This window comes from Nyctibius grandis, chromosome 7 (genome assembly GCF_013368605.1).
Source record: "Nyctibius grandis isolate bNycGra1 chromosome 7, bNycGra1.pri, whole genome shotgun sequence".
Taxonomy (NCBI): Eukaryota; Metazoa; Chordata; class Aves; order Nyctibiiformes; family Nyctibiidae; genus Nyctibius; species Nyctibius grandis.
The window spans coordinates 56,307,262-56,334,585 of NC_090664.1; the positions used below are offsets into that span (position 1 = coordinate 56,307,262).

The window sequence follows — 27,324 nt, forward strand, 5'->3', positions numbered from 1 at the left end:
GTGAGGACTCATTGCTGATGCGTGTTCAACTTGTCCACTGAAATAAACAGATCCTTTTCTACAGAGCTGCTCTCCAGCTAGCTGGTGTGGAAGTCAGGTTTGGAACTCAATATAGAGTTGACCTTGACCTTACCTCCCAAATACCCAAGAAGATCATGCAGTGGCCATCAGTTCAATGCCACCACAGCACTAACTAAGCTAGCTAGGTTGTGCCCTACTGCAGATGTGCCTGTGTGAACCAAAGTGGAAATAAACCCTCCATCTAGTAATCTTTGGTACTAACGTGATCTGCATTGCCACAAAATCTGGAAACCTTACAACCCTCAGAAAAAAAAGTTATATATCTATCTTTGCAAACTCTGTGGCCATCTAACTTGTGTCCAAAATGGTACCAAGACACTCGGAGAAGACATCCCTTGAGAACCTGCTTCTGCCATGCCGTAAGTTAATGCCTGTTCCATTGCAAACACCAAACAACACTCCGCTAGCTAGAAAATCAATCCCACCTGCCCAAGATGGTTCTCAATGTGAATAAACAGAGTGTACTCCAATGAGAAGGGAGTCCTCACACCGGAGGTTTCCTGGACAGCACAACATGCTGAGGCAGGTGGGTTTCCAAGAGGTGCCTCAGCTGCTGACGACACATCGAAATACTAATGTGCAGGGTTTAAAAGGCAGAGCCATAGCCCATCACTCATTTAAGACACCACCACATTGTGTATAATGCCATGACCTTTTGCATTATTGAGTATGTTCAGTGCTACAAAAAGGATTGATTTGCTTCCCGGGCAGTGATGGATGGATAGATACTATCCAGGGGGAAGAGCTGCTTATCAACCAGGGTCAAAGATATTCTCAAAGTCCTTTTCCTTTTTTGCACACATGCCCAAGAGTGTCTAAAGCAGCGGTAGGTCCCACGATTAACCAACTGACACCTGTAATTACTTAGTACATCAATGGATCTGGGTACTATACAGCTGACCAGCCAGTAACGGATGACTTAAGTTGCAAGCATAAATTTATTAAGAATTTCAAATTTTAAGTTGGTCTTAAAGACTGACATAAGACTGAACACTGAATTTTAACTGAGACTGTCAAAACAGGGGGTGAGACTGGTTGTATTCCTGTCTTTAGAATCCTTATGTGGCCAAACTCTTTGATCACAGCTTGCTGTTGCTGTGCCTAGGCCTTCCCAGACAAAAACTGTCCTGAGTTGAATGAAATATTTCATTATCAGGATGTTTTCCTTTTGACTTTTATTGAGATTGTGGCTGACAGGGAAGTATCAGTTCAAATGGAAACTGCAGCATTTCAAGTTTTTTAAAAAAAATCAAGTTTGGATTTTTTCTGTTTGTGACTGAAACAACCGAATGAGTTCAGTTCATATTATAAAAGCTCCTCTTTTTTTTTTTTCTGAATAAAATATCCAGCAAAAAGATTGTGCTTTGTCCTGACACATTCTAAAATATTTATCAGAGGGAAGAGTGAGAAAGAATGAAGGATTGTCCAAATTCAACACAGCAGGCATTATGATCGACAGATATTCCTGTGTTTATCAGTCCCCTCTCTAATGAGCATAATTCCCTGCCATCAGATCAGCTCAGTAATGTGTCAGCAATCAGAAACGATTCACTGAGCTTTCAAACAACCAGAGGTGAACAAATCAAAACGTCATTTCTGTACTAACCTGACTCGCTCGACTCCTAGGTAATGAAAACACGTGAAGATCTCCATGGAGGTTTGTCAAGCACCCACCAGCATGGCAGCAGGCGAGCAAGACTCAGCAGCAGGGAAGCAGCAGGGTTTAAAGAATAAGCTGAAATCATATAATCACGCAGTGTCAGTAGTATTGCAACAAAGCAGCAGTTGCTGGTGGTGGCATCGAGCTGTGCAATCGTTCAGTGGACAGAGAGGTGGCAGCTACACCAAAGCGTCCAAGATACATGACTGGAAGGAGTGCCAGTGCAAGGCACAGAGGTGAGCACCATCTTCTTAGTTCAAATAACAAGTTTCCCAATAAAAACAAGATGTCAAGAAGACAGAGGACCTTTCTTTGCTGTCGTAATTAATGCCTAAAAGTGGCTGGAAGTCCTCCAGAGCATAGAAGCTCCAAGAGTAGGGATTAAGGTAGGGTTGATAGCATCCAGGGGACATCAGTGCTTCCAGTTGTGTGTTGTACCCTTCCACACCCATATAGTCATGTAAGTCTCTGGTACAATGCACGTTTGGGTCTTTTTTGGAAGCTGATATATCTCAAACATCAGAGAAAAATCATTACCTTAGGCCGTAGGAACAACACATTTCTCCCACGCAGAACCCGCAACAAACTTGGGGAAGGAACTGGTGTTGCAAGGTCATTGTAACTCTCCCAGAGATATATTATAAACATGTAAATTGGAAGTTCATTAAGTCAGATTCCTGATAACTGGGGAAAATGATGTAGGGACCACACCCAGGAAAAAAATTGGTCTTTTTTTTTTATAATACTTGAGGTAACTTTAAATAACAATCTATGTGTAATTGTGCTGCTTCATTACCAGCAGGCCCTAAGGTCACCCTTCTAAGCGGGAAGCAAGATCATTAAAGCAAAAGCAATCCCCTCAGATCGTATCGTAAGCCATAAATCTGATGTGCTGCAAGTCAGCACCATTCCAACACAAGCTTAATTCGCTCCCCGCTGCCGTAACGCCGGCGTAAGGTCATGTGTTTCCCAGCCACAGAACAGCCAGATGATGTGCATGTCCTCAAATTACTCAGTGAAGCCTTCCTGCTCTTTCTCGATTATATTAATGTTCGATTTAGAGAGAGCGAGCCCTCAGGGAGGTCAGTTTGATTTAGGGTTGTTGGTGGGGATTTTTTTAATATTATGCTAATTTAAGACCCAACCGTTGTGAAGTAGCTAAGCAGCATCCAGAACCCAAAATTACAGTATGGCTCAGGGTCGTGAAATCATAGAGATGTTGGTTGGAAGGGACATCTAGGCCAACCTTCTGCCTGAGGCAGGACTGACACCAACAGTAGTTCACATAAGTTATGGCTTTGCCCAGCCCAGATATGGCATTCTCTGGGGATGGAGAAACCCCAACCTATGTGACCTCTTCCAGAGCTGCACTTCCCTCCTAGCAGGATTTTATCTAGTGTCCAACCTGAACCTCACAAGCTGCAATGACTTGCTCCATGTGAACTTTCTGCTACTAAGATGAGTTTGTATCCGTATCTCTGCAATTCCCCCAAAGGCAGGTGTAGGCTGCCATCGGATTGTCCCTTAGCCTCTTCTCAAGACTGAACAAACTCAGCTCCCTGACCTCTCCTTGTAGATGACAGGCTTTTGCCCCTGGCTATCCTGATGTCCTTTCACCAGATCCTCTCCAGTTTCTCCACATTCCTTTTGGACTGAAGAGCCCAGCTGGACTCGGTATTTTAGGTGAAATCTCACCAGCACCAAGTAGGGGTGCAGAGCAGGATCTGAATCCCCTGCTGATCATGAGATGACCACGTCCTGTCAGATCATTTCCAAGTGACATTGCACAAATTGCTGCTGTGAAGAAAAAAGGCCAGAGACAAGAGAGAATTAGCAGTGCTAAAGCTGATGCCAAAATAACGCAGCAAAGCCAACGCAGAAGAGGTTAAAATCAGCCTCTATAGGTTGAGAATCCGGTTTCCAAACAGTGCACAGGAGGAGGTTTGCTTGGCAGCCCTCCAGCTAACTTGTTCCTCCAAAGGATGGAGGTGTCTGTCCAGGTAAGTAGAAAGCATCCCTCTCCAAAATGCCATTGGGAGGTGGCAGTGTGCATGGCTTTCATTCCTGTTTGCAATGAATCCCCTTCCAGAGCTGAGTTCGTGTTTAGACACCAGCTGGCAATTATGCTCTTTATTGCTCCTGGTTTAACATGGTGAGCAAACAGCCGGGAGCTGTCTGAGCTGCATCACGATGGAAAATGGTCTGGTTCAGTCAGTGACCCAGGAGTTTGGTTCTGCTTGTGTCCAAGGCACTGCAGAGGATGTCGGGAGGTACAGCTGATATTCCTGGCTCACAGGGAGCCTCCCACGGCTGTTCCCAATGGGAAAGAATTCAGGCACCTTCATTGCTCCTCGCCCAGGCAAGAGCAACGTCTCTGCTATTGCCTGACTTGCCATTGCTCCAGCCAGGAATCCCCAATCAATCAATTAATCAATCAATCAATCAATCAATCAGGTTGGAAGAGACCTCTGGGATCATCGAGTCCAACCATTGCCCTGACACCACCCTGTCAACTAGACCATGGCACTAAGTGCCTTGTCCAGTCTTTTCTTAAACACCTCCAGAGGTGGTGACTCCACCACCTCCCTGGGCAGCCCCTTCCAATGTCTAATGACCCTTGCTGAGAAGAAATGCTTCCTAATGTCCAATCTGAACCTCCCCTGGCGAAGGATGGGGCTGTCCTCTTGTCCTATCGCTAGTTGCCTGGGAGAATTACGGCCACGATCCTTTCAAAACAAGCTGGCGGGCAGTTTCCAAGCAAGGCACAAGCAGGTAAACCTGTATAATCCACACAGGCACGAGCACACTTGGGAGTTTGGGATTTTTCTAACAAGTGTTAAAACTTCAGCTGTCCCCTTTGCAGGAGTATGGTACCTGGTACCAGCTGCCATGTGAGAACTGCCCCTCTCTTTGCCAGTGAAGACATGGTGCATGACAGCCCGTCACTCTCCATGCAATGATACACAAGAAAAAAAATAAATAGGGGAAGAAATAGCCGAAAAAATCTCAATATTTTTGGCTGGGAAATAATTTTATTCCATAGTGATACTAGATGTAGGTAACTTCTGGTAGATACCAACACAACTCTCCGCCCCAGCCAGGCAGTTTCCCTTCACCCCTCAACAGCAGCAAATTTACTGTGGGATTAAGCCGGGCAAAATCCACCCTGTTTACCTGGCCCAGCCCTAGCACTGAGCTGCGTCACCTCCTCTTGCCAATGCACAGGTTTCTCCAGGAAGAAGCACCCAGTCAGAGTCATGGGTGACCACCCAGAGGAGTCACCTCTCCCTCCACGTACCCTGGGGAGCTCAGGCATCTTGGAGATTAGGATGATGTTGGAGCAGACATAACCTGGGTGCCGTCTAGCCTGCAGTCCCACCTGTCCTGGTTCCTGCTCTTCCAGGTCTCCTTTTCCTCCGTTTATCCTTTACGTCTCCATGCTGCCCTCTCCAGTGCGCTGGTACATGTAGGCTTGCAGTGAGGTAGGTCCAGTTTCTTCTGCACACCCATCCAATTTTCCTGTGATCATGAAGGAGGGGATGCATAAATCAGCACAGCTGCCAGAAAAAAGGCAGGAGGAAGATGTGGTCATTATAAAAACGAGTTAATCCCAGAGTATATGCTGCTGGGAAGGAGGAAGGACCAATGGGATCCTGAGAGGTCCCTTTCAGCACCAACAAATCATCTCTCAAACCCAGTCTGGTCACTGGAAGCAGCCTGGTGACTTCAGGGAGCTCCAGCTCAGGCCTCTCTGCCCAGCACTGGCTTATAAAATACTCCCAGCAAGGTTTGAGGTCCTACCTGGAGGCCACCCTACGTGTCCTCTACCCCCACCACCTCCAGAGCTGCCCGCTGCCATCCAGGTGCCCCACCTTCCTACTCCTCTGTACACTAACGGGCAGCATCACCCTTTGCCCAGTTAGCAGCAGTTTTGGAAACAAGATTTCACCTTTCCATCTGACCTAAATTTCCAAGCAGTTCCTGCAGACGGATTAAGTACCAGAAATGTATGCGTGTAAGCCTCCAGACTTCTCGCTAATTAAGCTGCTGGTTTCTTCTCTCAGAAACCCTCCAGTCCCTTCTGAATCCCTCAGGCCGAGAACAAAGCCCCAGTGCTCAGACAAGAAGCACCAATATTTAGCACAAAGAACGATGCTTTGCTCCTTAAAGACTAGCGAGGAAAAAAAAAAGAAGCTGCAGTGACAAACTGGTTCCAGCCCAGCCAGGTAAGTGGATTAGCATCCCTGAAGTGATCCTCCTACTGTCTCCAGGGTGTTTTATCTCCGTTTCATGAATCCCACAGCAAAATCTGCTGGGAGAACCGTAGCATTCGTACAAGCAGGTAACGAATTGGCAGGTTCCCTGACTCAGCTGCTTGGCTTCCCTCACAAGTGGGTGTGCAGCATTAGCTTGTACACTGGTGCCTCCCAGTGCTTGCAAGAGAGAGAAGCAGAAAGCTTGAGAAGTGACATTGAAGATTGTTACAAATTTTTTATTTTAAATCTAAATGCTCCTTGCTGTGTCCCACCTCACGCTTGGGGGGATCGGGAAACCCCGTGCAAGCATGGGGAACAGCCAAGGACGTGCATGTCCTGGGAGCAGAGGCAGCGAGGCTTCTCCCTGCTCGGTTTGGTGTATTAACCATGAGACCACAAAGTGTTGCTCCTTCTTACCTGCTCTGTCTGACCCCAGCACAGCAGAGCAAGCCGGCCTCAGTGAGAAGCTTCAAAGAAAGGGGAGAAAAATTACTCTGTGACTTAGGTACATATGGACTGGACACAAAGCAGAAGCTTCAGTACCACCGCAGGACTCATCGGACAAATTTTGGCTTGTGAGTCCAGACCAGCAACCCAGCTTGACTACGCTGCCAGCTCTCGAGATGCCCCAAGCATCGGAGGTTCCTGCTCTGTGTCATCTGAATGTTTCTCAGGAGTCTTAAATTAAACCTGTGTGCAGGTGAACGGCACTACGTTGTGAGGAGACCCATCTTCTGGAAGGATGCCCCAGTTCCTGGCTGTGCTCACGGTAGATATGCCCAACTTCTGCCTTGTCCTGGAGGGAAGCCTGATGCTGTACATACATTCGGGTCACATCTAATATGTGAAGACAGCAAAACCTCAGGTGAGGCAGGGCCGCTGCAATCCCTGCTACCCAGACCCACGCTCAGCAGCTGTAGTTGTACTGCCACATCTTCTGAGCATGGCATTCACCCCCCTTGGGCCAGGGAACACCGGATCTCATTAAACATTTAATGAATGTTTAATTCATTAAACATGAAGCTGTGGCTGCCCCCTCCCTGGCAGTGTTCAAGGCCAGGTTGGATGGGGCTTGGAGCAACCTGGTCTGGTGGAAGGTGTCCCTGCCCGTGGCAGCGGGGTTGGAACTAGATGGTCTTTAAGGTCCCTTCCAACCCAAACCATTCTGTGATTCTGAGATTAAACACAGGGCGTTCTGCTGTTGAAAGCCTGATGTGACGTGCAAGTCTGGTACCTTCACTGCAGCTGACTTGGGTGTTCTGGCCTCATCCAGCAGGCAAATACAAACAATTTGGGGCTGATCATGCCAGAAGGTCTGTGCCCTTAGCTCTCACTCAAGGCCACGGCAGGCAGAGGAGGTGGCAGCTCCCAGGAGAAGGCCTCTTGTTTGTTTTGCGTGGTGCATGCCGATGGGCACTAATGTATTTCAGAGCTGAACTTTCCACGTAATTGCTTTTTAGTGTTTCCCTACAAGGGCCCATGAAATAAGGGATTTTGTATGTTAATGTCTTTCCCTGCATAACGAAAGAATAAATCTCAGCCCTCCGCAGCCGTATTTCATGCTATACTGACTGATGCTTTACATTTTAATGGCCATTATTTCAAACCTTTCTTACTGTTCTTGTATCCAAAGGGAATTTTATATGCTTCTGTGTTTTGCTTAGTGTACATTTTAAGTGGGAACAGAAAGCAAAGACTTTTAAGGGCTCTTTGTTTTGTGTTACCATTTAATTACTTTTAAAATGGTTCTTCCAAGCAGCCTGGATCAGCCTTCCTGGGGCTAGAAAAAAAGGACTCAAGGGAAAGACCTGCACTTCAAGAAAGATGTTGAGGTGTTGGAGCAAGTCCAGAGGAGGGCGACCAAGCTGGTGAAGGGTCTGGAGGGTCTGACCTAGGAGGAACGGCTGAGGGAGCTGGGGGTGTTTAGCCTGGAGAAGAGGAGGCTCAGAGGTGACCTTAGTGCAGTCTACAACTACGTGAAGGGAGGTTGTAGTGAAGTGGGAGTCAGAATCACAGAATCAATCAGGTTGGAAGAGACCTCTGGGATCATCGAGTCCAACCACTGCCCTGACACCACCCTGTCAACTAGACCATGGCACTAAGTGCCATGTCCAGTCTTTTCTTAAACACATCCAGAGATGGTGACTCCACCACCTCCCTGGGCAGCCCCTTCCAATGGCTAATGACCCTTGCTGAGAAGAAATGCTTCCTAAGGTCCAATCTGAACCTCCCCTGGTGAAGCTTGAGGCTGTGTCCTCTTGTCCTATCGCTAGTTGCCTGGGAGAAGAGGCATCACGAGGAGGTAACACATCTGAAGATAGAGCTGCTCTTTTTCTTGTGGTTGCTGTTTCCTTCCCCCTCCGAACAGTTTTTTACATGCAAATAGGTCACGTTAGAAAGTCAGCACACAGCAGAAGTTGAGTTACTTTGTTTAAAACAAAAGCACGTATTTCTATCACCTTAGGAGTTGCTCCTCTTTTGGCACAGGGACCCTGTGATCCTCCCACCTCCTTTTATCAAGCATCTTCAAAAGAAGAAGGGAGTTATAATTGCTTTCTCCCCTTACCTTAGGAAAAAAGGGGAAAGGCTGCTGTTCTTCTCTAGTGGCATCTTGAGAAGAAACACGCTTTGAGCAATCAGTTATTTACAGAACAAAAATAACATCTAGCTTTCAAAGGGCAGAGCAGTTCAGAAGAACAAGGCTCTTTCCTCCCTCTCTCCCCCGCCACCAGCTTTTGTTTATTACCACCTACTGTCTGCACAACCCACTGTCCTGCCTCTTTCCTCTTTACAGGGGCACATGCAGGCTTCTCTTTCTCTCTTGAGCATGGACGTGAGTGCTGCAGCACTGTAAGTATCTCAAACCTACTGCTGACGCTTCCACCAGCACCCGAGCGAGCTCCAAGGCTAAAAGGCCAAGTCAAGGCAAAGAGTGGGATCTATCTTTAAAGCAGAAGAATAACGGTAAAGAATTCACACTTCTCCCAGATCCACTTTACCCACAACTGCCTTCTTGATAAAGAATAAACCTCGGAGATTAGAAAAGATAGTCCTAGTTCCATTAAGAGACTAGGCTGAAAATCTAACAGCAATCTGTAAAATCTCCATTAACTCCCTGCCAAGCAGCTGGAAGAGAACCTGCGGGACCATGTTACATCTTACTTCACATCCTTCAACACTCCAAAATGCAAGTTTTGCAGGAAGAGCCATAGAACATGGTCTCTGGAAGTAAAGAGCAATTGTTAAAGCTACAAAGAGATTATGTGACAGCCTACTGCAATCTGTTGCTTGGATAAGCAAGTTTCTATATACATATTTATAAATATATTTATATAGCTCAACGGATTAATCAGTCGCTCTTCAGTGTGTAGATGACTGAATAAAAATCCTACCTAATTCCCCCTGAAAAAGAGCCAGTGTGTACCCAGGTAGGTTAGGTGTCAGAGAGCACAGCATCTCAGAGAATGCCACCTTGAATTAATTCAGGTATTTCTTTCTATAAGAGACCCCGTGCAATCCAGGATGCACTACGACAGCATTCGAAATCACTCTGATTTTAAAGCTCTTTGTTAAAGAGAAGAACTGAGCTTCTTTTTAAAATATTTTGAATGCTGCCACATGAAACACTAAAGATGCATACAAAAATGAAACAGTTAATCAACCTTGTTTCTACTATAATCAGCTATTTCAAAGCTACAAAAGACAACCAGTACAAAAAAGCCATTTATTAGATATATGTACATATATACATATACATGCAAAATGATTTTATACACATTTACACAGGTTCAATTATTAATACAGTGCAAAAATGTCTAAAAAGGTACCAGCCCACCTTCTATAAACTTAACAGGTCTTTGGGAGGAAGAAAAAAACACCAAAAACCCACAGAAAATTATCAGCTTCATAAAGTGACTAAGAACTGCAAATCTTCAAATTAATGAAGTTTATTCTTTGCCAATTTTCTTGTGCTGAGTTGCTGGGTGAGGAAAAGAATTTCCAAAAGACTTATGTTGAAACCTGACAGAATTAAGGAGATGCAATTCAAACTACACTAAACAGTTGAAAATCGAACAAAAAGGGATGGATTCCTGTTTCAGGATTTGATTCAACACAGGCATAATCCCACGTTATGAGTCAGATTTCATGTACTCAAACTGCAAGTCATTCTTTTTTATTAAATCTTAAAGCACTGAGATCAATGTAAACTATTGTATTCCTCTTGCTGTTTCACCAGAAGATAAAGTTTAACTGCATAAATACCATGTAGATGTAGAAGCCATTCAAAATACTAACATTAAACAAAAAAAATAGGTCAAACTATGCGTGCTCTGCCTCATCCCTGAATCACAATCCAAACCTACAAAGTGAGCAGATACTAACACACACGTATTAATCTACGTAGATTCCTTAATATGGTTTACACATATTAAAGGGGGGGGAAAAAAGGTTGCAAAGGGATTAAGACTAACAGTAAACCAGAGCTTTGTTCATTTAGTAGAAAAGATCCAGTCACATCCTCCATGTAATCCACAAAGCCAAAAAAAAAAAAAAGAAATTTACACACTGAACCAACTGGTTTTGTTTGATTTTACTGAAACATTTTCAGGAAAAAGAAAATGTTAAACAAAAGCTGAATTTAATCTTTATCCACCCTAATTATGTTAATTACACAAGCTATCTAAACACTTTGTTCTACCACTTGCATTGCAGAGCTGTTGCTAACATCACCTGGCACGGGGATGCAGTTGTTTTATGATAAAGCAAACAGGCAGATGCTCGGGAAGCATCAGGAACGTTGCAGCTTCTTCCCATCAGCTCAATACAAGGATGAGGAACAGAAAGCAGATAATGTTCACTGGCCCCATGCCCCAGTTGCAAATGCTCTGCGTGCCTTAAGCTATGGCTAGCTTTAGCCAAGCCTACGGAGAAACAGTAAAGCTCTTCTGGACTCTAGCCCGACGGAGGCTAAAATGGTTGGAGCAGGGAGTTGGGTCACATCACTAAGGTCCTTTTCACGAAGTTTTGTCTATCTGTAGTATAAAATGCTTTATCCTTTCCCCATAGGATGATGCCCCATGGGAACTCAGTGGGCTGATACCCAGGTTATGCTCCTGCAAAACACAATCAGTCACCAGATCCGGTATCCTTAACAAAGTGTGAAGTTCCCAGTATCAGATTTGTGGGGGTGTCCTTTTTTCAGATTTCTTTTTTAACTTGTAATCCAAACTCGTGGCTCAGTTCCCTGCAGTCTCTAAGAGCAAGAGCACCCTACCAAGTAAAACTGGGACTGAACAGCATGAAAAACTAAAGTGTGTCAGTACTAAAACCACCACATCTGTGAGGTCACTTAAGGACAATGGTTGAATTCTGGCTTCATTTCTCCACTTCCACTCTGGTGGAAAACTGGGGTAATGACAGACAAATAACTTTAATCCAGTCCCTTATAACAGATGTGTATTCCCTTATGGCACACAGCTCTTGCTGTTTTCTTAACTGGCTGGCTAAAATATTCCTCCATCATTCCTACTAGACTATTCCTCACAGTTGCAAGGATTTTATTATGTTACAGCTACAGTAAACGGGCCAACATGGGTTGGAAGAGAAATACCTACATTTTATTACTGGAAAAAGCTCTGGCACCAAGTCTCCTGACATCCTGGAAACTGTTCAGGTTGTAATGGGGTGCCTATCAATGCCGTTGTTGCAGTCAGCTACATCACAGACATGCTCTCAAGGTACAGCACCACAGGTTTCTGGTCCAGCAGTCCACTGATACTCGTGTTTGCATCATGAGATTTCAGGAAAACTCACTGAGATGCAAGGAAGTAATTTTGTTAAGTGTTACGAAGACAACTCTGCATCGTGTTAATCTCTTTGCAACCACTAGAGGTAGAGACTACGTGAGAGGAAAATAAATCTTTGGTGAGAGATAATCTGGTGGGAGAAATGGGGCGACCAGAAAAGCTTCCTAAGAAAAAATAGAAGAAAATCTAGGACCATACTTCCACAACAACACACCTACAGTTCTCTACACCTTCTCAGTTTGAATCTCTACAACCCTTCGAGGACAGCTGCATCAAAATGCGATGCACTTTTTTAAACAGACAGCCTAAATTATTCATATATGTTATAAAATGCCCATATGCACCTAAATACATTACATACAAGAAGACCCAGTGCAGCAGAGGTTAAGAATTTCAGCTTTTAAGTACTATACTCAAAAGTGCACACTCATCAATTCCTCTTAGTGTAAGAACTCAACACCATTAACTAAAGGTGTTTTATATAATAAAGAGAACCTGCTCTTGCCTTCCATTACTGGAAATGGCTTTCTGCTCACCAGCTATATGTTTTTTTTTAAAAAAAAAAAGATGAAGGAGTCAGTGGCCTGTCATAAGTAGGCTTGGAAGATTTATTATCTGTACAGACCAAGCAAACATGGAATTACTCTTATACTAAGAGTGACCTTAACCAAGGAAATAAAGGCCACTTGAGCTGAAAGATCACTTATATTCACTTGGTTTATTTTATGCTGCCCCAAGCATATTTGCAATTAGCCAATGAGCACGTACTTAGCTACAATGCGCCATTTAGCCAGGAGATATTTATAGCCTTTATGGTTACTAAAAGAGCCACAGCCTTTTTGTGTCCTTCAAAACCTAGGAAAATTACCCTGAAGCTCATCCTAACAATTTTTCCCACTGATATTAAACCCATCTAATTATGGCAAACAACTCCTTTACTTACATTTACCAAGAATCTTAACGCTTAGCAAATTACAAAAGTGTTACCCACCGCTCTATCTTCATTTTACTACACATTTTTAATATTTTGGAAGCATTGGCAGGGTAAGACACTGACCTGCCAAACTGTTACAAAGCCAGTAAGACAAATGGCAAAACGCTGTCTAGATGGTATTAGTCAAGGAGTAAAAGCCTGTTTATGGTAAGGAGAACCTCCATCTGTTGATGACACCTGACAAGATCTACCATGCACAATTACCACATGCCCTGTTCAATACAGCTACGTTCCTCACTGTATGTTTGACATGATTACAGTATCCTACTTTATTTCAAGTTGCTTTGAAATATCTTCCTTGCAATAACCATTATCACAAATCTTTAAAAGTACCCCAAGCTATTTTTGGCCAGTTTAATATAAAAAAAAAAGTTGTAAAAATAGAGTAGCAAACCCAAAGTCTTCTTCATACTCCGCAGTCAGGCTGTTTCTCCATGAGTTGCCTTGTCAGTATCTGATAAGAAGAAAGAGATGCCACTCCTATGTGAAAGGCTATTTGCCAGAGGTTCCGTAATCCATACAAGTACATGTTGCATAAACAAACAGAGAAAAAGAGTACAAACGTCTTCACCTTCCTTGCCGAGCTGTAGAACAGGTACAAGTAACACTACAAAAGGACCAGAGAGACAGTGTTAGCATTAAACTACATATATATAGAGAAGAGACATAGCTGGGAATTGCCATTGCAGTGATCACCAAGAAGCTCAAAGCTTCCCTTCAACTCCTGAGTTGAAAGGTCCTCCAAGAATAGCTGGAGTGGTGGCCTCAACCCAGACCCTACTGGGTGAGCACGGATATCAATAGAAGTGTGTCAGCACAACTGGTGTCCCTCCTGCCTGTCTCAGCCTGGATTAAAAGGAGTCCGAAATCTGAGCTAGCTTGGAAAAAACACCTGTGATTTTTGCAAGACAAAGGCTCAGAAGCAGGAAACCAGTAAACCCAAATCTGCCTGTGCCATATTTATTCTTGGGATAAGTAAAGGACTTCATTCTCTAGGCTTGACTTGGCAGAAAGACCATAATTTCTGTTAACAGGTTTAGCTGGGGTTTTGGGCTTTTTTTAAATTCAAGAACAGGTGGAACCCATTTGCAAGCATGTGTGAAGAGCAACAACCCTTACAGCAGAACACTAAAAACTCACAGTGCTGGCAGAAGAGTTACTTTTTTAACTCAGGCAGTAACAGATCATGCTTTCGCACTTAAGGTCACGGTTTCCAACTGTGCTGATGACACAAGTAGAGATCAGCATGTAGAAAGCACTTCACATTTGAGCTCAATTTATGCACAAACATTTTGTGAAGATGACTGCTATAGATCAAAAGGATAAGAGAGAAGTTGTCTTTATTCAGCTTCTCTAGCTTCAGGTACTAACAGGAAAAAAGCAGGACAGAGCCTTTCTTTGTGAAGAATGACTTGCATCAAGTATTTAGATCCAAAATAATCTCCATCTTAAAGCTCTGCTGTGAGCAGAGGTGTAAGGAGGCTGAAAAATACTAAATTGTATCTATTATGATACAATAAATAGACTCTCTGCAAGTTTTAAATACCATAGGTAAACAGAAGTCTTCAGCTAGTGGTACCCAAACCATAAGCCAAATGCAAACTAAGCAATGAATACACTGTAGGCATTATGTTACTCCTCCTGTCAACTACAAACCCAACTACAGCAGCTTCCTGCCATGACAGGCTAAAACCTGAAGATTTTGCATACAACATACTGCCCTCAAGTTAAAGGTTGTGGACCTCTGGTTTAGGCATTTAAGGAACCTTTCAAGAACCATCCCTTTGGAGGATAATATTTTCCTCTTTCAAATTCTTCTGCATAAGGAGGTCAGAGAAAATAATCCATTAGAAAAAAAAAAATCTAAGGAAGTCAGTGCCTTTCACTGTACTCGTGCCACTTCACTGAAATACCTCAGCAGAATCACCTAGGTAGGATATTAAATACCAAACTGTTCCCCTGCTTAGCTGAAAATTATTTTGTCTTGTATATTATAATATAAAAATAATCAGAAAGCATTTTATTTACAGTTAACATACCTGAAAAACACAGGCTAGAAAAGGTAGAAAAAAAGCTATCACATTTCCAATTCCTTCATGGTCCTCCTGTTTGGATTAAAAGTGACAAACAACTATGTCAGCTACAGTTTTTAGCAAGTACTGCTTGATATTTTAGAACACTATTTCATCAAGTTCCTCTCATCCTAGTTTATGTTGATTGACTGTAACAGTGTTAAACAGCAAGATCAGTATCACTGAACAAGATACCAAGAACTGAGGCTTATGTGACAATTCCATGCTAAATAAAACTGTGCCACCAGACAATCAGGACACTTTTTTCTTTTTTAAAAGTTGTTCACAGTTTCACATTTGTTTAAAAAAATTTACACAAAAGCATCTAGAACAAAATACAGGATTGGTAAAAAAAAAAAAACAAGCCAGCCTGGCAAGAATAAAATATTTCTCCAAATTTTAATCTCCCTAGAAAAGAATTAAATGCAATGTGCTGTGATATACAACAAAACACAGGATGTCTAGCAGGTGAGCAATCACTTGTACATTCCCTGGACAAACAAAACACTTCGTGTGGAAAGATACACGCTCTACTAAGAAGCAGAAAAGACACCCTTCAGCTGGTTACCCAAATAACTCTCTCCCTTTGACTCATTTACAGGTTTCAATTCAATCAGGGTTACCTGAAATGAATACTCTGCTAGGTGAACTCCTCGAATGAGATTCAAAGCTCCACACATGATGTTCAGAACAAGTGACAGAATCCCCAGGGGAGTCACACGCTGCATTCTGTAAGTAGGGACTTTAAAAAGAAAAAAGACATTAGTGAAAGCTTGCACTATTTGAATCTTTTAACATAAAAGAACTCAAATTAGCTTATGCAGGTTTTAAACATTTTCAAAACCTTTCATGCTTGCTCCAGAGAAGACCAATTATGAACAGAAAAACCTTTTTTTTTTTTTTTGCATTACACTGTTCAGTTCTTCAGACATTTAGAAATCAGCAAAAACTCTGGAGTATTTTTTAAACAGATGAAGCAATTTGTTCTTGAGCTATTTGCCATTAATGTCTTCTTTTATGGTGCACGTAGATATTTTTCAACTGTTTATTACAGCAGATTAGCATACTTAACACTCCTCACAGGTCACCAGAAAAGCTAGAGGCCTTAAGCACCCAAAGGTCTGGGAAAGAGCTTAAACTGGTAATTAATTATGTACCTCCTCCCACTGACAGTTTGGGGGTTCAGTCTGGTACACAGCAATTTAGTTTCACCCACATAGTCTCCATACAGCACTTGGTGTCCTAATCAAGCAGTTGCCAGAATACAACTGTAGAAGCCAAGGACTTTGATGCTCTGCTGCCAGCATAGTTGTTGTAGGAGTTGTCAGGATGGTACTACCCAGTCACAGCAGGGAAACGTCTGTCACAGAACTGCTGCTCTTACCTCTGGGCCTCTCAGACTGTCAAAACACGGTCAGAACTGGGGCTTAGGAATTAAACTGGATGCTATAGTTTTTGGACCTTGAGCCACATTTTACAGTGCATTACAATTCCCTTTCTCCCAACCTGCCCAAGTTTCACAGGTGGTGAATTATCTGTCTCCTTCCTTACTCACCTTCTCCACTACTAGTACTTAACACCCACACCCCCAAATACCATTTCTTCAGGATGATCTAATTGATACATACCTAATTAAGGTCAAAGCAATTATTATAAATGTGTATTTAACTTTGGAATCTGCCACTTCTAATTCAGGGTTTTGGTTGTCCAAAAGCTGACCTATTTTTTTCCCTAGCTATACCAGCTAGCCCTACAATAGGTACTACACCTTGATACTCACCTACATTTCATCCCTGCCCTTGGATCACCACAAGAAGAACATTATCAGCATAACAATAAGAAGGGTAATTTGCAGCTCAGATACCAAACCCAGAGCCTCTCCTGCACCAACACCCATAAGATACAGGAGGGAATGAACGAGCCCTCAAGAAGTCTCCTCAGCTCTCAGGATCTTCTGCCTCCTGTCCAGATGTAGCCAGCTCCTGCCTACTGTAGACAAACTAAGCAACACAGCAGACATCATGTCTGGCTTCATTTCAGCGACAGATGAAACACCGTAACAGCTTAAATATTGCAGTACTGCATGGTTCAAGATAGGAAAACACCTGTGTCTTCTCCTTCAAGAGAGGTTTTAATAGATGGATGTAAAAAAGTTTGGTGCCAAATTAATACAGGGATATAAAGTATCTTTTATAAGTGTCTATATAATTAATTTGTCTGGCATGCACTCATACCTCCATAATTCCATCTCCAAAGCAGCTACAAAATGAACTGTATCAATTCCATTTGATATACGTCACATTATGTAGTATTACTGTATATTACTGTCATACACATGTTCATGTAAATAAATTGTGCAAGTAACACTATCAGTCAAAGGCAATTTTTCTTTTTTGCTATGCAGTGAAATTCAAGATCCAAACAGCACACTGAACAAAAGCTGTACCAGCATGTGTGTTCATTCACTGACCTGAGTATTCAGTTTCCTATTATTTTTGATAAATTAAATAATGTTGCAGCTATGTATCTCTCTCTCACGGAAATTCCCTAATAAAGACTGCTGTTTCTTCTTCCTCAGTTTCTAAGGTTTACTTCAGAGGCACACAGGGTCTCTCAAAGAAAAATTATCAAGCACAAGTGTCATTTATTGTACAGGATCTTGCAAACTATAGATGTAAAGAGTTCCCAGTCCCCAGGGAAGAATGATGCAAGTCTCAATATATTGCTTCTGCAGCATGGAATATTATGTAAAAGTTACATTTTTTTTTTGTCCAGTAGAATAAAACTAATTGCTATCACAGATGCAGGGGAGATTACCCTATCTAGTTGCTCAGGGTTCGGATTCTGTGAAAACTGAGCTTTAAATTGTTTGCTCTGGAGCTTTATTTCTGCTGTATCATTCCAAGGTTTAATTCACAAGCTGAAATTGCACAGAACAAGCAAGATGGGTACTGCTAGGGAAAAACTACTACACTTCCTCGTGTGAATTCAATCATATTTTTATGAATAGAATTTCATACTAGAATTGCTTATTACTTTAAATAAGGGAACTCAAGAGTTCAAGCACTTTTAGCCCAAGACAGCACAATTAAATGTTAATTGAGTTTCAAACTGATTTGACTCTTCAAGTAGAAAAGTTGTGTACTTTAGAGTACAAGAAGAGCACAGAAGATGTTCTGGGGATTGTGGATTATCGAGCACCCAGGAAAAATGCATCTGCAGGTTTGAACGTGTACAGAACAATCCTGTGAAAACACCCTCACACAATGAAGAAAGGTATTCTGCCCATAAAAGATTTTCTGAGCAGAGGCCTCTGGCTATTTAACTGGAGACTGACATGAATGCCTGTACCATGCTCCGTTCTGTCTCTTCAAGGCATAGCACAACAAGGGTTTGACAATGAGTCACACACTCAAAGCTCCCGATAAAGACAGCACCAGGAGTGGAAAATGAAATCAGACTCAAACATTTTAAAATAAAATACAAGCACACAAAAGACAAGAGATGTGAGACATCTTAAAAAAACACCTTAAAAAGCACTCTGTGAAGGCCTCCCTGTGTGCCTTCAAAAGACTAAGCACATTCATCAAGGGGAGCACAATGCTGCATAATTTAACAGCATGCTTACTAGATGAATAGCACAAGCTGTTCTTCTGCTTCATAGAGCCAGTTCTGATGTGAAAACTTTCCCTCTTCACACAAAGCTAGTTACACATCATAACTCTTCTGTATACACACCCCACTGTCCTCCGGAGCTTTATCAGCTGTGCCCATATCGAGACACAAGGTGAGGCTTTTGCAACAGCAGCTGAGGTTGTGTAGATGTTGATCAAGGATACAACACTAGTGTCTTTCTAGCAAGAATTGGGCTGGGTTTAGTTAATGAAGGAACAAACAGAAGAAAAATAAAAAACAAAAAATAAAATAAAAAGAAAAAACACCCTCTTATTCCCAGATATACTAACAAGGACAAACTGCCCTGACTTTTCAGACTCCTTTCACACTAAAATGAAGAGCCAGGGGTTGTGACCACACAGCTCAAAAGAAGACAGGAACCAGGTACAACCACATTAAGGAGACTGATATTTTGATCAATCTTCACTACAGAATGTAGACACAATTAAATTCTGCTCTCCTGCAACCATAACACTTCAATATATGCTCGAGAAGTCTCCTGTATAGCAGAGCCATAATAAAAATAACATTAATATGAGGACAAACACTATTCACACAGCTAAACTTAGAGCAGCAAAGTGGGATTCAGCTGGTAGGTAATGATGAGAGGAGAGAGACATAAGCCCAGAAAGCTGACTCCAGCTGAGGGAAATAAATTATCATAAACATGATCCTTAAAATAAAGGCAGAACAATCTGTAAAAGTATTTAGGTTAGACCAGAGAGAACAGCCAGAAATGCAAAGCCAGATGGAAAGTAAAATAAAGCAATTAAGAATATGGGGGAACTGAAAATGTATTTCTGATCTGTGGAGACAGACTAGCTTGCAAATGTTTGCTGGCACTGAAACTGCTCACAGTAGTGCAAAGAATTTCTAAGCCCTGTCACATTTTTAACCTTCAAGCACAGTTCTGAGGAGCATTCACAAATCTGACTGGCAAATAAAATGTTTTCATTCCTATTTTTTCCTCCTCCTGGCCACTGCCCCTCTATATTCTAACTTAAAATACCTATGTCAAATTAGATTCTAGCTCATCCATCAGAAACAATAAGACTGAGCAACTGGAACTTAATTTTATTAGTGTTTCAGAAGCCAAGAACAACAAAAAAAGAGGAAATACAAGCTCATGGCAGTTCAGCTGCATTTAAACCACCACGTAATAGGATTAAAACAGGGACATGGTTTAGTGGTGGACTTGGCAGTGCTAGGTTTATGGTTGGACTCAACCATCTTAAAGATCTTTTCCAACCTAAATGATTCTATGATTTCATTTTGTAGAGGAAGTAGGCATGACTTTGACTATGCAACTGAAACACAAATAAGATACCAATTTTACAATAAATAAGTAGAGGTTAGTACTCCTAAAAGCAGGTAAAATGTCAGTATTTGTTACAAAAATGTCCCTTGTCAAGCCTCTGTGTTGTTTAGACAGGTACACATATTGTTCTTTCAGAATTTTAGTCAAATGCATTAAATTTTAAAGAACAAGGTGAAAAGAGAAAGCAAAGAGGGGAGAACAACCCAAGATAGTCTGGGAATGAGAGTTTCATCCTCAGCTCATATTCTTCTCATCTTTTCTTTCCTCAAGGCTGAAGCAACTCATTGAGACTGTAATTACGTATCTTCTGTTAGAGTTTGCAACAAGCACTGAATTAGGGGAGTTTCTTGATTGATTAGAGTGTTGGTTGACAAGAAGCTCACCATGAGCCGGCAACGTGCGCTGGCAGCCCAGAAGGCCAACCGTGTCCTGGGCTGCATCCCCAGCAGCGTGGCCAGCAGGGCAAGGGAGGGGATTCTGCCCCTCTGCTCTGCTCTCCTGAGACTCCCCTTGCAGTGCTGTGTCCAGCTCTGGGGCCCCCAACATCAGAAGGACATGGAGCTGTTGGAGCGAGTCCAGAGGAGGCCACGAAGATGCTCAGAGGGCTGGAGCACCTCTGCTCTGGAGACAGGCTGAGAGAGTTGGGGCTGTTCAGCCTGAAGAAGAGAAGGCTCCGGGGAGACCTTCTAGCACCTTCCAGTCCCTGAAGGGGCTACAGGAAAGTGGGAGAGGGACTTTTTACAAGGGCATGGAGTGACAAGACGAGGGGGAATGGTTTTAAACTGAAAGAGGGGAGATTTAGATTAGGTATTAGGAAGAAATTCTTTGCTGTGAGGGTAGTGAGACACTGGCCCAGGTTGCCCAGAGAAGCTGTGGCTGCCCCCTCCCTGGCAGTGTTCAAGGCCAGGTTGGATGGGGCTTGGAGCAACCTGGTCTAGTGGAAGGTGTCCCTGCCCGTGGCAGGGGGGGGTGGAACTAGAAGATCTTTAAGGTCCCTTCCAACCCAAACCAGTCTGTGATTCTATGATTCTTTTGTCACAGAAAATTTAACAAACAACTACTTTAATAGCAAGAGAATTTAAGACGAAAAATGCCAAGTCCAGTTACAACCAATTGTCCTTACAGAGAAGGTGATCTAAGGCTGGAAAAAAAGACACTATCACGAGTCCTTAGAGACTCTCATGCACACCTGCTATAATGTAAAGACGTATGTTATTTACTGCGACAGAAAGGCAGTCTTTTTCCTTGGGTTTCACACAGAATATATCTATTTCTCAGCACAAAAGGAACCACTGCTGTTAGATGATTTTCTGTCATTTTGCAAAGTCAGGTTCAGGAAGTCTACTGTCACCTGTGCGTAGTAGTAACTTACCAACCTCCACATGAACGCCTGCATGCCCACCATTAGTCATCCCATTCATCAGCTCTGTATCCTCCAGTTTCAGCTGAACTGGAGGCAGGAACTTCAGCTCCTCCTCAATCTTCTCCCAGTTGGCCTTCATTTGAGAGCCACGTGCAGAGTTAAAATGGCATTTCACTTTCTGAATAATGTTATCTGGAACAATATAAAAACACGCTTCAATTAGCTCTGCAAAAGTTAAGTGCTTTAGGTAATTATTAATAAAATCATGGTATTCTTTTTTGATTGTTTTTCATTTCTTCCTTCATTTCTTTTCATATTAGTTTCAGGTATAAAATTCCACCACTGGTTAGGGAACAAAAATACCTCTCCCATGCATTTTATATTGCACGTACTCCCCTTCTGGATAGTTTAAATCTCAACATCCTGCCTGCCAGTGGACTGAAAACAAGCTTTCGTATTCCAGGTAGATATTAACACACATCTTAAACTACCCATGAACTACCATGAGAAGCAATTCCACATGGTGTTTTAACAAATGTCAAGGATTAGTTTTTTTCCAGCACAGAGATAAATTAATTCAACCTATATTTAAGTCATGAAGCAACTCTGACTGGCAGAGGCAATTCCATAGTGATTCCACCAACGTCCAAGCCACAGACCTACATACAGATCACCCTGCTTCATCTCTCACACTTTATATTTAACACCATTTGCAAGCAAGTCCCTTTCCACAAACGTGGCTGCTGGTCTGACAGGAGTTGCACTAAGTAGAGAATTTGTCCGAGTACGAATTGTTCATGCCTCCAGAGCTGAAGTACCTCACTGTGGATACTGCTGCTTTCTATTTAATTGGGCAAAGATACTGGCAAATTCAAGCTATTTCAAATGCTTAGGGAAATAAAACACAGAAACATTTATTTGCTAAGATATCCTATAAGTAAAATCCATATCCTTAAGATATTGTTATGCTAGAAGACTTGCGTAGGTTGACCACAGCTACTACTTGATATGATACATACTTAATACCTTAAGCATGAGTTTTGAGAGCACACAGGAGGACTTCATGTTGTGCTAGAACACACAGTGCCATAAGCATTCCTTAGTGAAAAACCCTGTATTTTACCTTAAGTCAGCCTGCTATCATTATCTGTAACTATGAGGCAAAATGTTAAGATCTTATGTATCAAGTGCATCTTGGATTCAAACACAGGAAAGAAAAAAAAATATTACACAGCAACATTAGACTCAGGAACAAAATACAGTATAATAGTAGAAATGAAAAAAAATCACTTTTTTTTCTTTAAAAAGAGCCTTATGCAATTAAAAGAGGATAGAAATTCCCAAATTCCTTCTCAAAAAAAAAGGAGCAATTTGGATCTCAGTATAAAATTACATCATGCCTGGAATGTGCCCTGCAAGGAATCCACCCAAAATACAAGATGGCTATATAATATGCTTTTCTTCTGGATTTCTCAACCTTTTAAGCATGAGCTTAACACTATTACTGAAATCTGGATAGAAATGTGCTAACCCACTGCAATATCTTATCGTTTCCCAGAAAAGAGTTTCTCACTGCAAGGGAATTGTGTCTTTCAAAGGTGCGAAGTTCAGTAGAGCAGCTGCTACTTGGCAAGAAAACCATTTATATCAGGCTAAAAAAGAAACACTAGGCATGATTATGATGTATTATGTGAATCTAAGCCATGCCAGAAATAAAGCTGCCCATATAATCTATTCTGTCTCCCTTTTTTTCTGTACCCATTTGTCTCCACTTGTCAGATTTTTTTAATTAAGTTAGAAAACATTTGAAATGCAGATTACTTTTTCTTCTGTGCTTGTTTATTACTCACCACAGCATTTTGTTCATCTATTACAGGGGTTCTCAGGAACTGCAAAATCTAACAGTTTAAGGCAGTTACAAATCTCCCCCTCCTCTGACACATGCATGCAAAGGCACACACTGAGATTCATTTTTATGATCAGGCTTTGGCCAGGAGACATCATAAAAGTAGCAGATACAGATTCCTTACTATTAGAGAATAAAGTTACAAACCAAATTCAAGAAAAGCATATGGTCTGGAAGCTAAACTGATGCTTGTTGGATCATAGGAAGCAGCAAATTCCCAGTGCAGCTCTTCCAGGAAGCAGAACGCCATCATGGTTGAGTAATTGCTGGAACAGATTGCCATGCAGGCAATATCCCCAGAGGAAAGGAAACTGAAATAGGAAAAAAAATATCATCAACATAATAAGGTAAGAGAGTCATGGTGAACAGGAGAAGTAAACTGTGCTCTCTGTCAAAATAAAACGTTCAGATTGCACTGAAAGAGCAAACTGCAAAAAATACAGTGTTTGCATGGCTGTTAATAGCCCTGCAGCCCCTGTAGATCTAAGATTTATTCTTAACTCACCCAGCACGCCTTAGCATACTAAAGATCACACTACAGATTTTACTGAATTGCTACATCAGTAAAAATTGAGGATATTATTTCCCAGGCTGGCTTTAAATCATGTTAATAAGAAAAGAGATGGCCAGAAAACATCACAGGCAAGAAGACTGTGAAAAAAACACAGCAGCTTTCCACAAAGTAAAAACAAGCAAGCTTCCTCACAGGAAGCAAGCAGATGTGTTCCTTGCTCCTCTTGAATGTCACAACTTCGTATTAACAGCAAGAGGTATTTGTTAACTTGCACAAACCAAGATATTCAAACACTGTTACTGCTAAGTCATCTGTACCAAATAAAGATGAGTTTGTGTCAGAAACAGCACAATAAAAATTCTACGCGAAAACGGGTCCCTCTGACACTGAAGTCATATTTAGGCAGAAGTTTCCACCTACAGATGGCCCAAAACCTTCTAGGCAACTCAACAAGGGATTCATCTGACCAAAAGGTAGGTGTGTACTTAAGGAGGAGAGAAATCACTCTTGTCTAGGCTTCATTAAATAACATGGGAGTCCAGGCACCTAGTTCAGATGTCAGCATTCATAATGCAGACAGCTAAACCTCCACAATCCCCACCATAACTACAGACTTGTAACTATCTCTGAAAGACCACTGAGGAAATCTTCCCTTACAGGTCAACCATTTGTTAGCAATAATTCAGTATAACACCAAAGTTTTCACAGAATCACAGAATCAATCAGGTTGGAAGAGACCTCTGGGATCATCGAGTCCAACCATTGCCCTGACACCACCATGGCAACTAGACCAGGGCACTAAGTGCCATGGCCAGTCTTTTCTTAAACACCTCCAGAGATAGTGACTCCACCACCTCCCTGGGCAGCCCCTTCCAATGGCTAATGACCCTTGCTGAGAAGAAATGCTTCCTAATGTCCAACCTGAACCTCCCCTGGTGAAGTTTGAGGCTGTGTCCTCTTGTCCTATCGCTAGTTGCCTGGGAGAAGAGGCCGACTCCCACTCTGCTACAACCTCCCTTCAGGTAGTTGTAGACTGCAATAAGGTCACCTCTGAGCCTCCTCTTCTCCAGGCTAAGAGCTTTGGAAGCTGAACAACTACTGTCTCTCTGTATTTTCTCTCTTTTCTACTGTTTATATACTTCATCCCTCTCATACAGAAATACTTCTGGTTTCTATTTTATCACATTTTTATTCCTTGTACTTTGTACTTGGGATTTATGGTTTTGATCAGCTCCATTACAGCCTAGTTACACTGAGTACGTTCCCAAATTCCTTTTGTCCTCAGCTCACTGAGGATCAACACCATGCCTGCACAAAACTACCTTTTCCCACTTGTCAATAATTTATAGCCTTTTTGCCACGGATCTTTTTGCACTCTAGTCATTTCAGAGCCAGATGCATAGCTACTTCTGTAGAGACTACAGAAGATTAAAAGCAGCAGAATACATTAGCATTAAAGGGCCCAAGTTCACTTTGAGGGAAAATGAACTAAAATGCTAATCTCTGCTTTCCCAATTGCTTCAGTGGAAGTTCATGGATATTCTTTCTCCAATCACTACCCCAAAAAGGGATACTTAATTTTAGCTCAGGGTCACTGTAAAGTTTTCTTACATTTGCTAACCAGAAATGCAATCACAAGCTAAAACTCATTTTTAAACCAAACTAAAATCAATAGTAAATGAAAATTCTCATCTCTGAATGAAACCTTAATTTGTTAGAATAAAGATTAGCAGATTCTTCTCCAATAAATACAAGCAAGGATTTATAATTTCTCCATACCAGCTATTGTCAGTATGCTTCAGGCCTCCTCAAGACAAACCCATCAGCCAGAGCTTCTAGAGCCTTTAACCCTGCTGGTATGCAGAAAATGGAGTGGGCAATATGTAGGAGGGAGTCAGGGCAGTCCTGTGCAAGCCAGAATCAGAACTGTAAGAGCCTGAGAAAAGGCATCAACATGACCTGACAGTCACTGAAGAAAAGAGTTTGGGGTTTAGACTAAACTAAGTAATTCCTAGGTACTAGGATGCCATCTTAGAAGGTATTTGTAGAAGTCCAAGATACTCCCCTTGCTAACAGTACCAAGTACTGCCCATAGAGCAGAAAGCATTTGCTACAAAAAAATGACAACTCAAATAAGGAACTCTTAGCATACGCTTACTAAACTGAGTAGGAGCTGTGTGGCTGTGGTGCTGAGAAATAAGGTTTCAAAATACTGCCTGGAGGTTACAATCCAGACATGCACGGTAGGATTTCAGACTGGAGTGGGGCACGATAGAATATATCTAAAGTTCAATTAATCTCCAGGACAATCATTTCAAAAATTAAAGTCAAAAAAAACAAACAAACAAAAGCAGGGACTTACTGGATGCTAAGGTCACGTCCTTTTGCCGTGCCTCGACTTGGATACCGTGCCAGAATTGAGGATAACGCCTTTAATCTCTTTCTGCATTCCAGAAAGTCCTGGTTGAAATGAAAATCTGTGGAGGCTGAGAGAGGAAGCCCATCCCTCACCCGCACCACACAGGCAAAGAAGATCATGGACATTCTCCACTGGGGTACTCATGAGGACAACCTGAAAGTGAAATATTCAATTAGGTTAATGGCAGGTTAATAGATGTGATATGAGTTACTTACAATCCAACATGCTAGCCAGAAATATGTCAAGGTAAGAGTTTATTCACCGCTGCTACTGAACGGTTCCTCCTGTAACACCACCGCCACTGAAAGGCAATCAAACTCTTCTCAAAGATCACGGCTGTGTCCATTTTTTGCCTCTCTCAGACAAAAAGGTGAGGCAGGGGATTTGACAGGAGAATTATCTACATGAAAAATATCACTATTTTCCCTCCTTCCGCTTTACCTCAAGCGTCAGAAATGCTGAGTAAAGTTCTTAAATGTATTTAGGAAACTGTCTCACTCCCACTGACATGCTGCATCGTCACTTGTGTTGCAAATAGTTGCATTAGCGTTGCAGTTACTTGATTTTCAAATATAACACACAAATACAAAAATAAATTTTAGACTACAGCCTGTCAGGTTCTTTTTACAGAATCAACTAGGCCTAAATATAGAATAAAAGCTGCCCGCTCTTGATTTCTTACTTTTTAACAGGTCACAATCTCCCATGAAAAGTTATTATTGGGATTTACCTGGTACATTCAGAACACACAAGAGAGCTGTCCTTCAGACACACCATGAGTATTCAGTGCAAGATGTTAGAAGACTAATGCAGCAGCTCACACAATCTCTGAAAGATAACCACAATGAACATTTTAGAAAATTAACTAATGACCACTATGTACATACATATTCACAACGTAAAATCACAGAATCAACCAGGTTGGAAGAGACCTCTGGGATCATCGAGTCCAACCATTGCCCTGACACCACCATGGCAACTAGACCAGGGCACTAAGTGCCATGTCCAGTCTTTTCTTAAACACCTCCAGAGATGGTGACTCCACCACCTCCCTGGGCAGCCCCTTCCAATGGCTAATGACCCTTGCTGAGAAGAAATGCTTCCTAATGTCTAACCTGAACCTCCCCTGGCAAAGCTCGAGGCTGTGTCCTCTTGTCCTATCACTAGTTGCCTGGGAGAAGAGGCCGACTCCCACTCCACTACAACCTCCCTTCAGGTAGCTGTAGACTGCACTAAGGTCACCTCTGAGCCTCCTCCTC

General features: G+C 42.2%; 1 protein-coding gene across 3 annotated transcripts in view; it reads right to left on the reverse strand.

Moving 5' to 3' along the window:
* Positions 1 to 5,181: 5,181 nt before the first annotated feature.
* SEC22C (SEC22 homolog C, vesicle trafficking protein) overlaps positions 5,182 to 27,324 on the reverse strand; it is a 28,145-nt gene continuing 6,002 nt past the window's right edge. Inside the window, exons 2-9 of one of the 3 annotated variants that reach the window (XR_011048528.1) lie at positions 26,796 to 26,893; positions 26,009 to 26,218; positions 23,280 to 23,443; positions 21,236 to 21,418; positions 15,494 to 15,612; positions 14,838 to 14,903; positions 11,613 to 13,405; positions 5,182 to 5,260 (exon numbers count right to left, since the gene is read on the reverse strand). Coding sequence is in view for 2 of the 3 variants with exons in the window: in XM_068404916.1 (XP_068261017.1) it covers positions 13,205 to 13,405; positions 14,838 to 14,903; positions 15,494 to 15,612; positions 21,236 to 21,418; positions 23,280 to 23,443; positions 26,009 to 26,190 (915 nt within the window). In the remaining variant the exon portion in view is untranslated. Of the gene's footprint in view, positions 5,261 to 9,707; positions 13,406 to 14,837; positions 14,904 to 15,493; positions 15,613 to 21,235; positions 21,419 to 23,279; positions 23,444 to 26,008; positions 26,219 to 26,795; positions 26,894 to 27,324 lie in introns of those variants that run through there. The other 2 variants (XM_068404917.1, XM_068404916.1) reach the window with 2 other exon arrangements.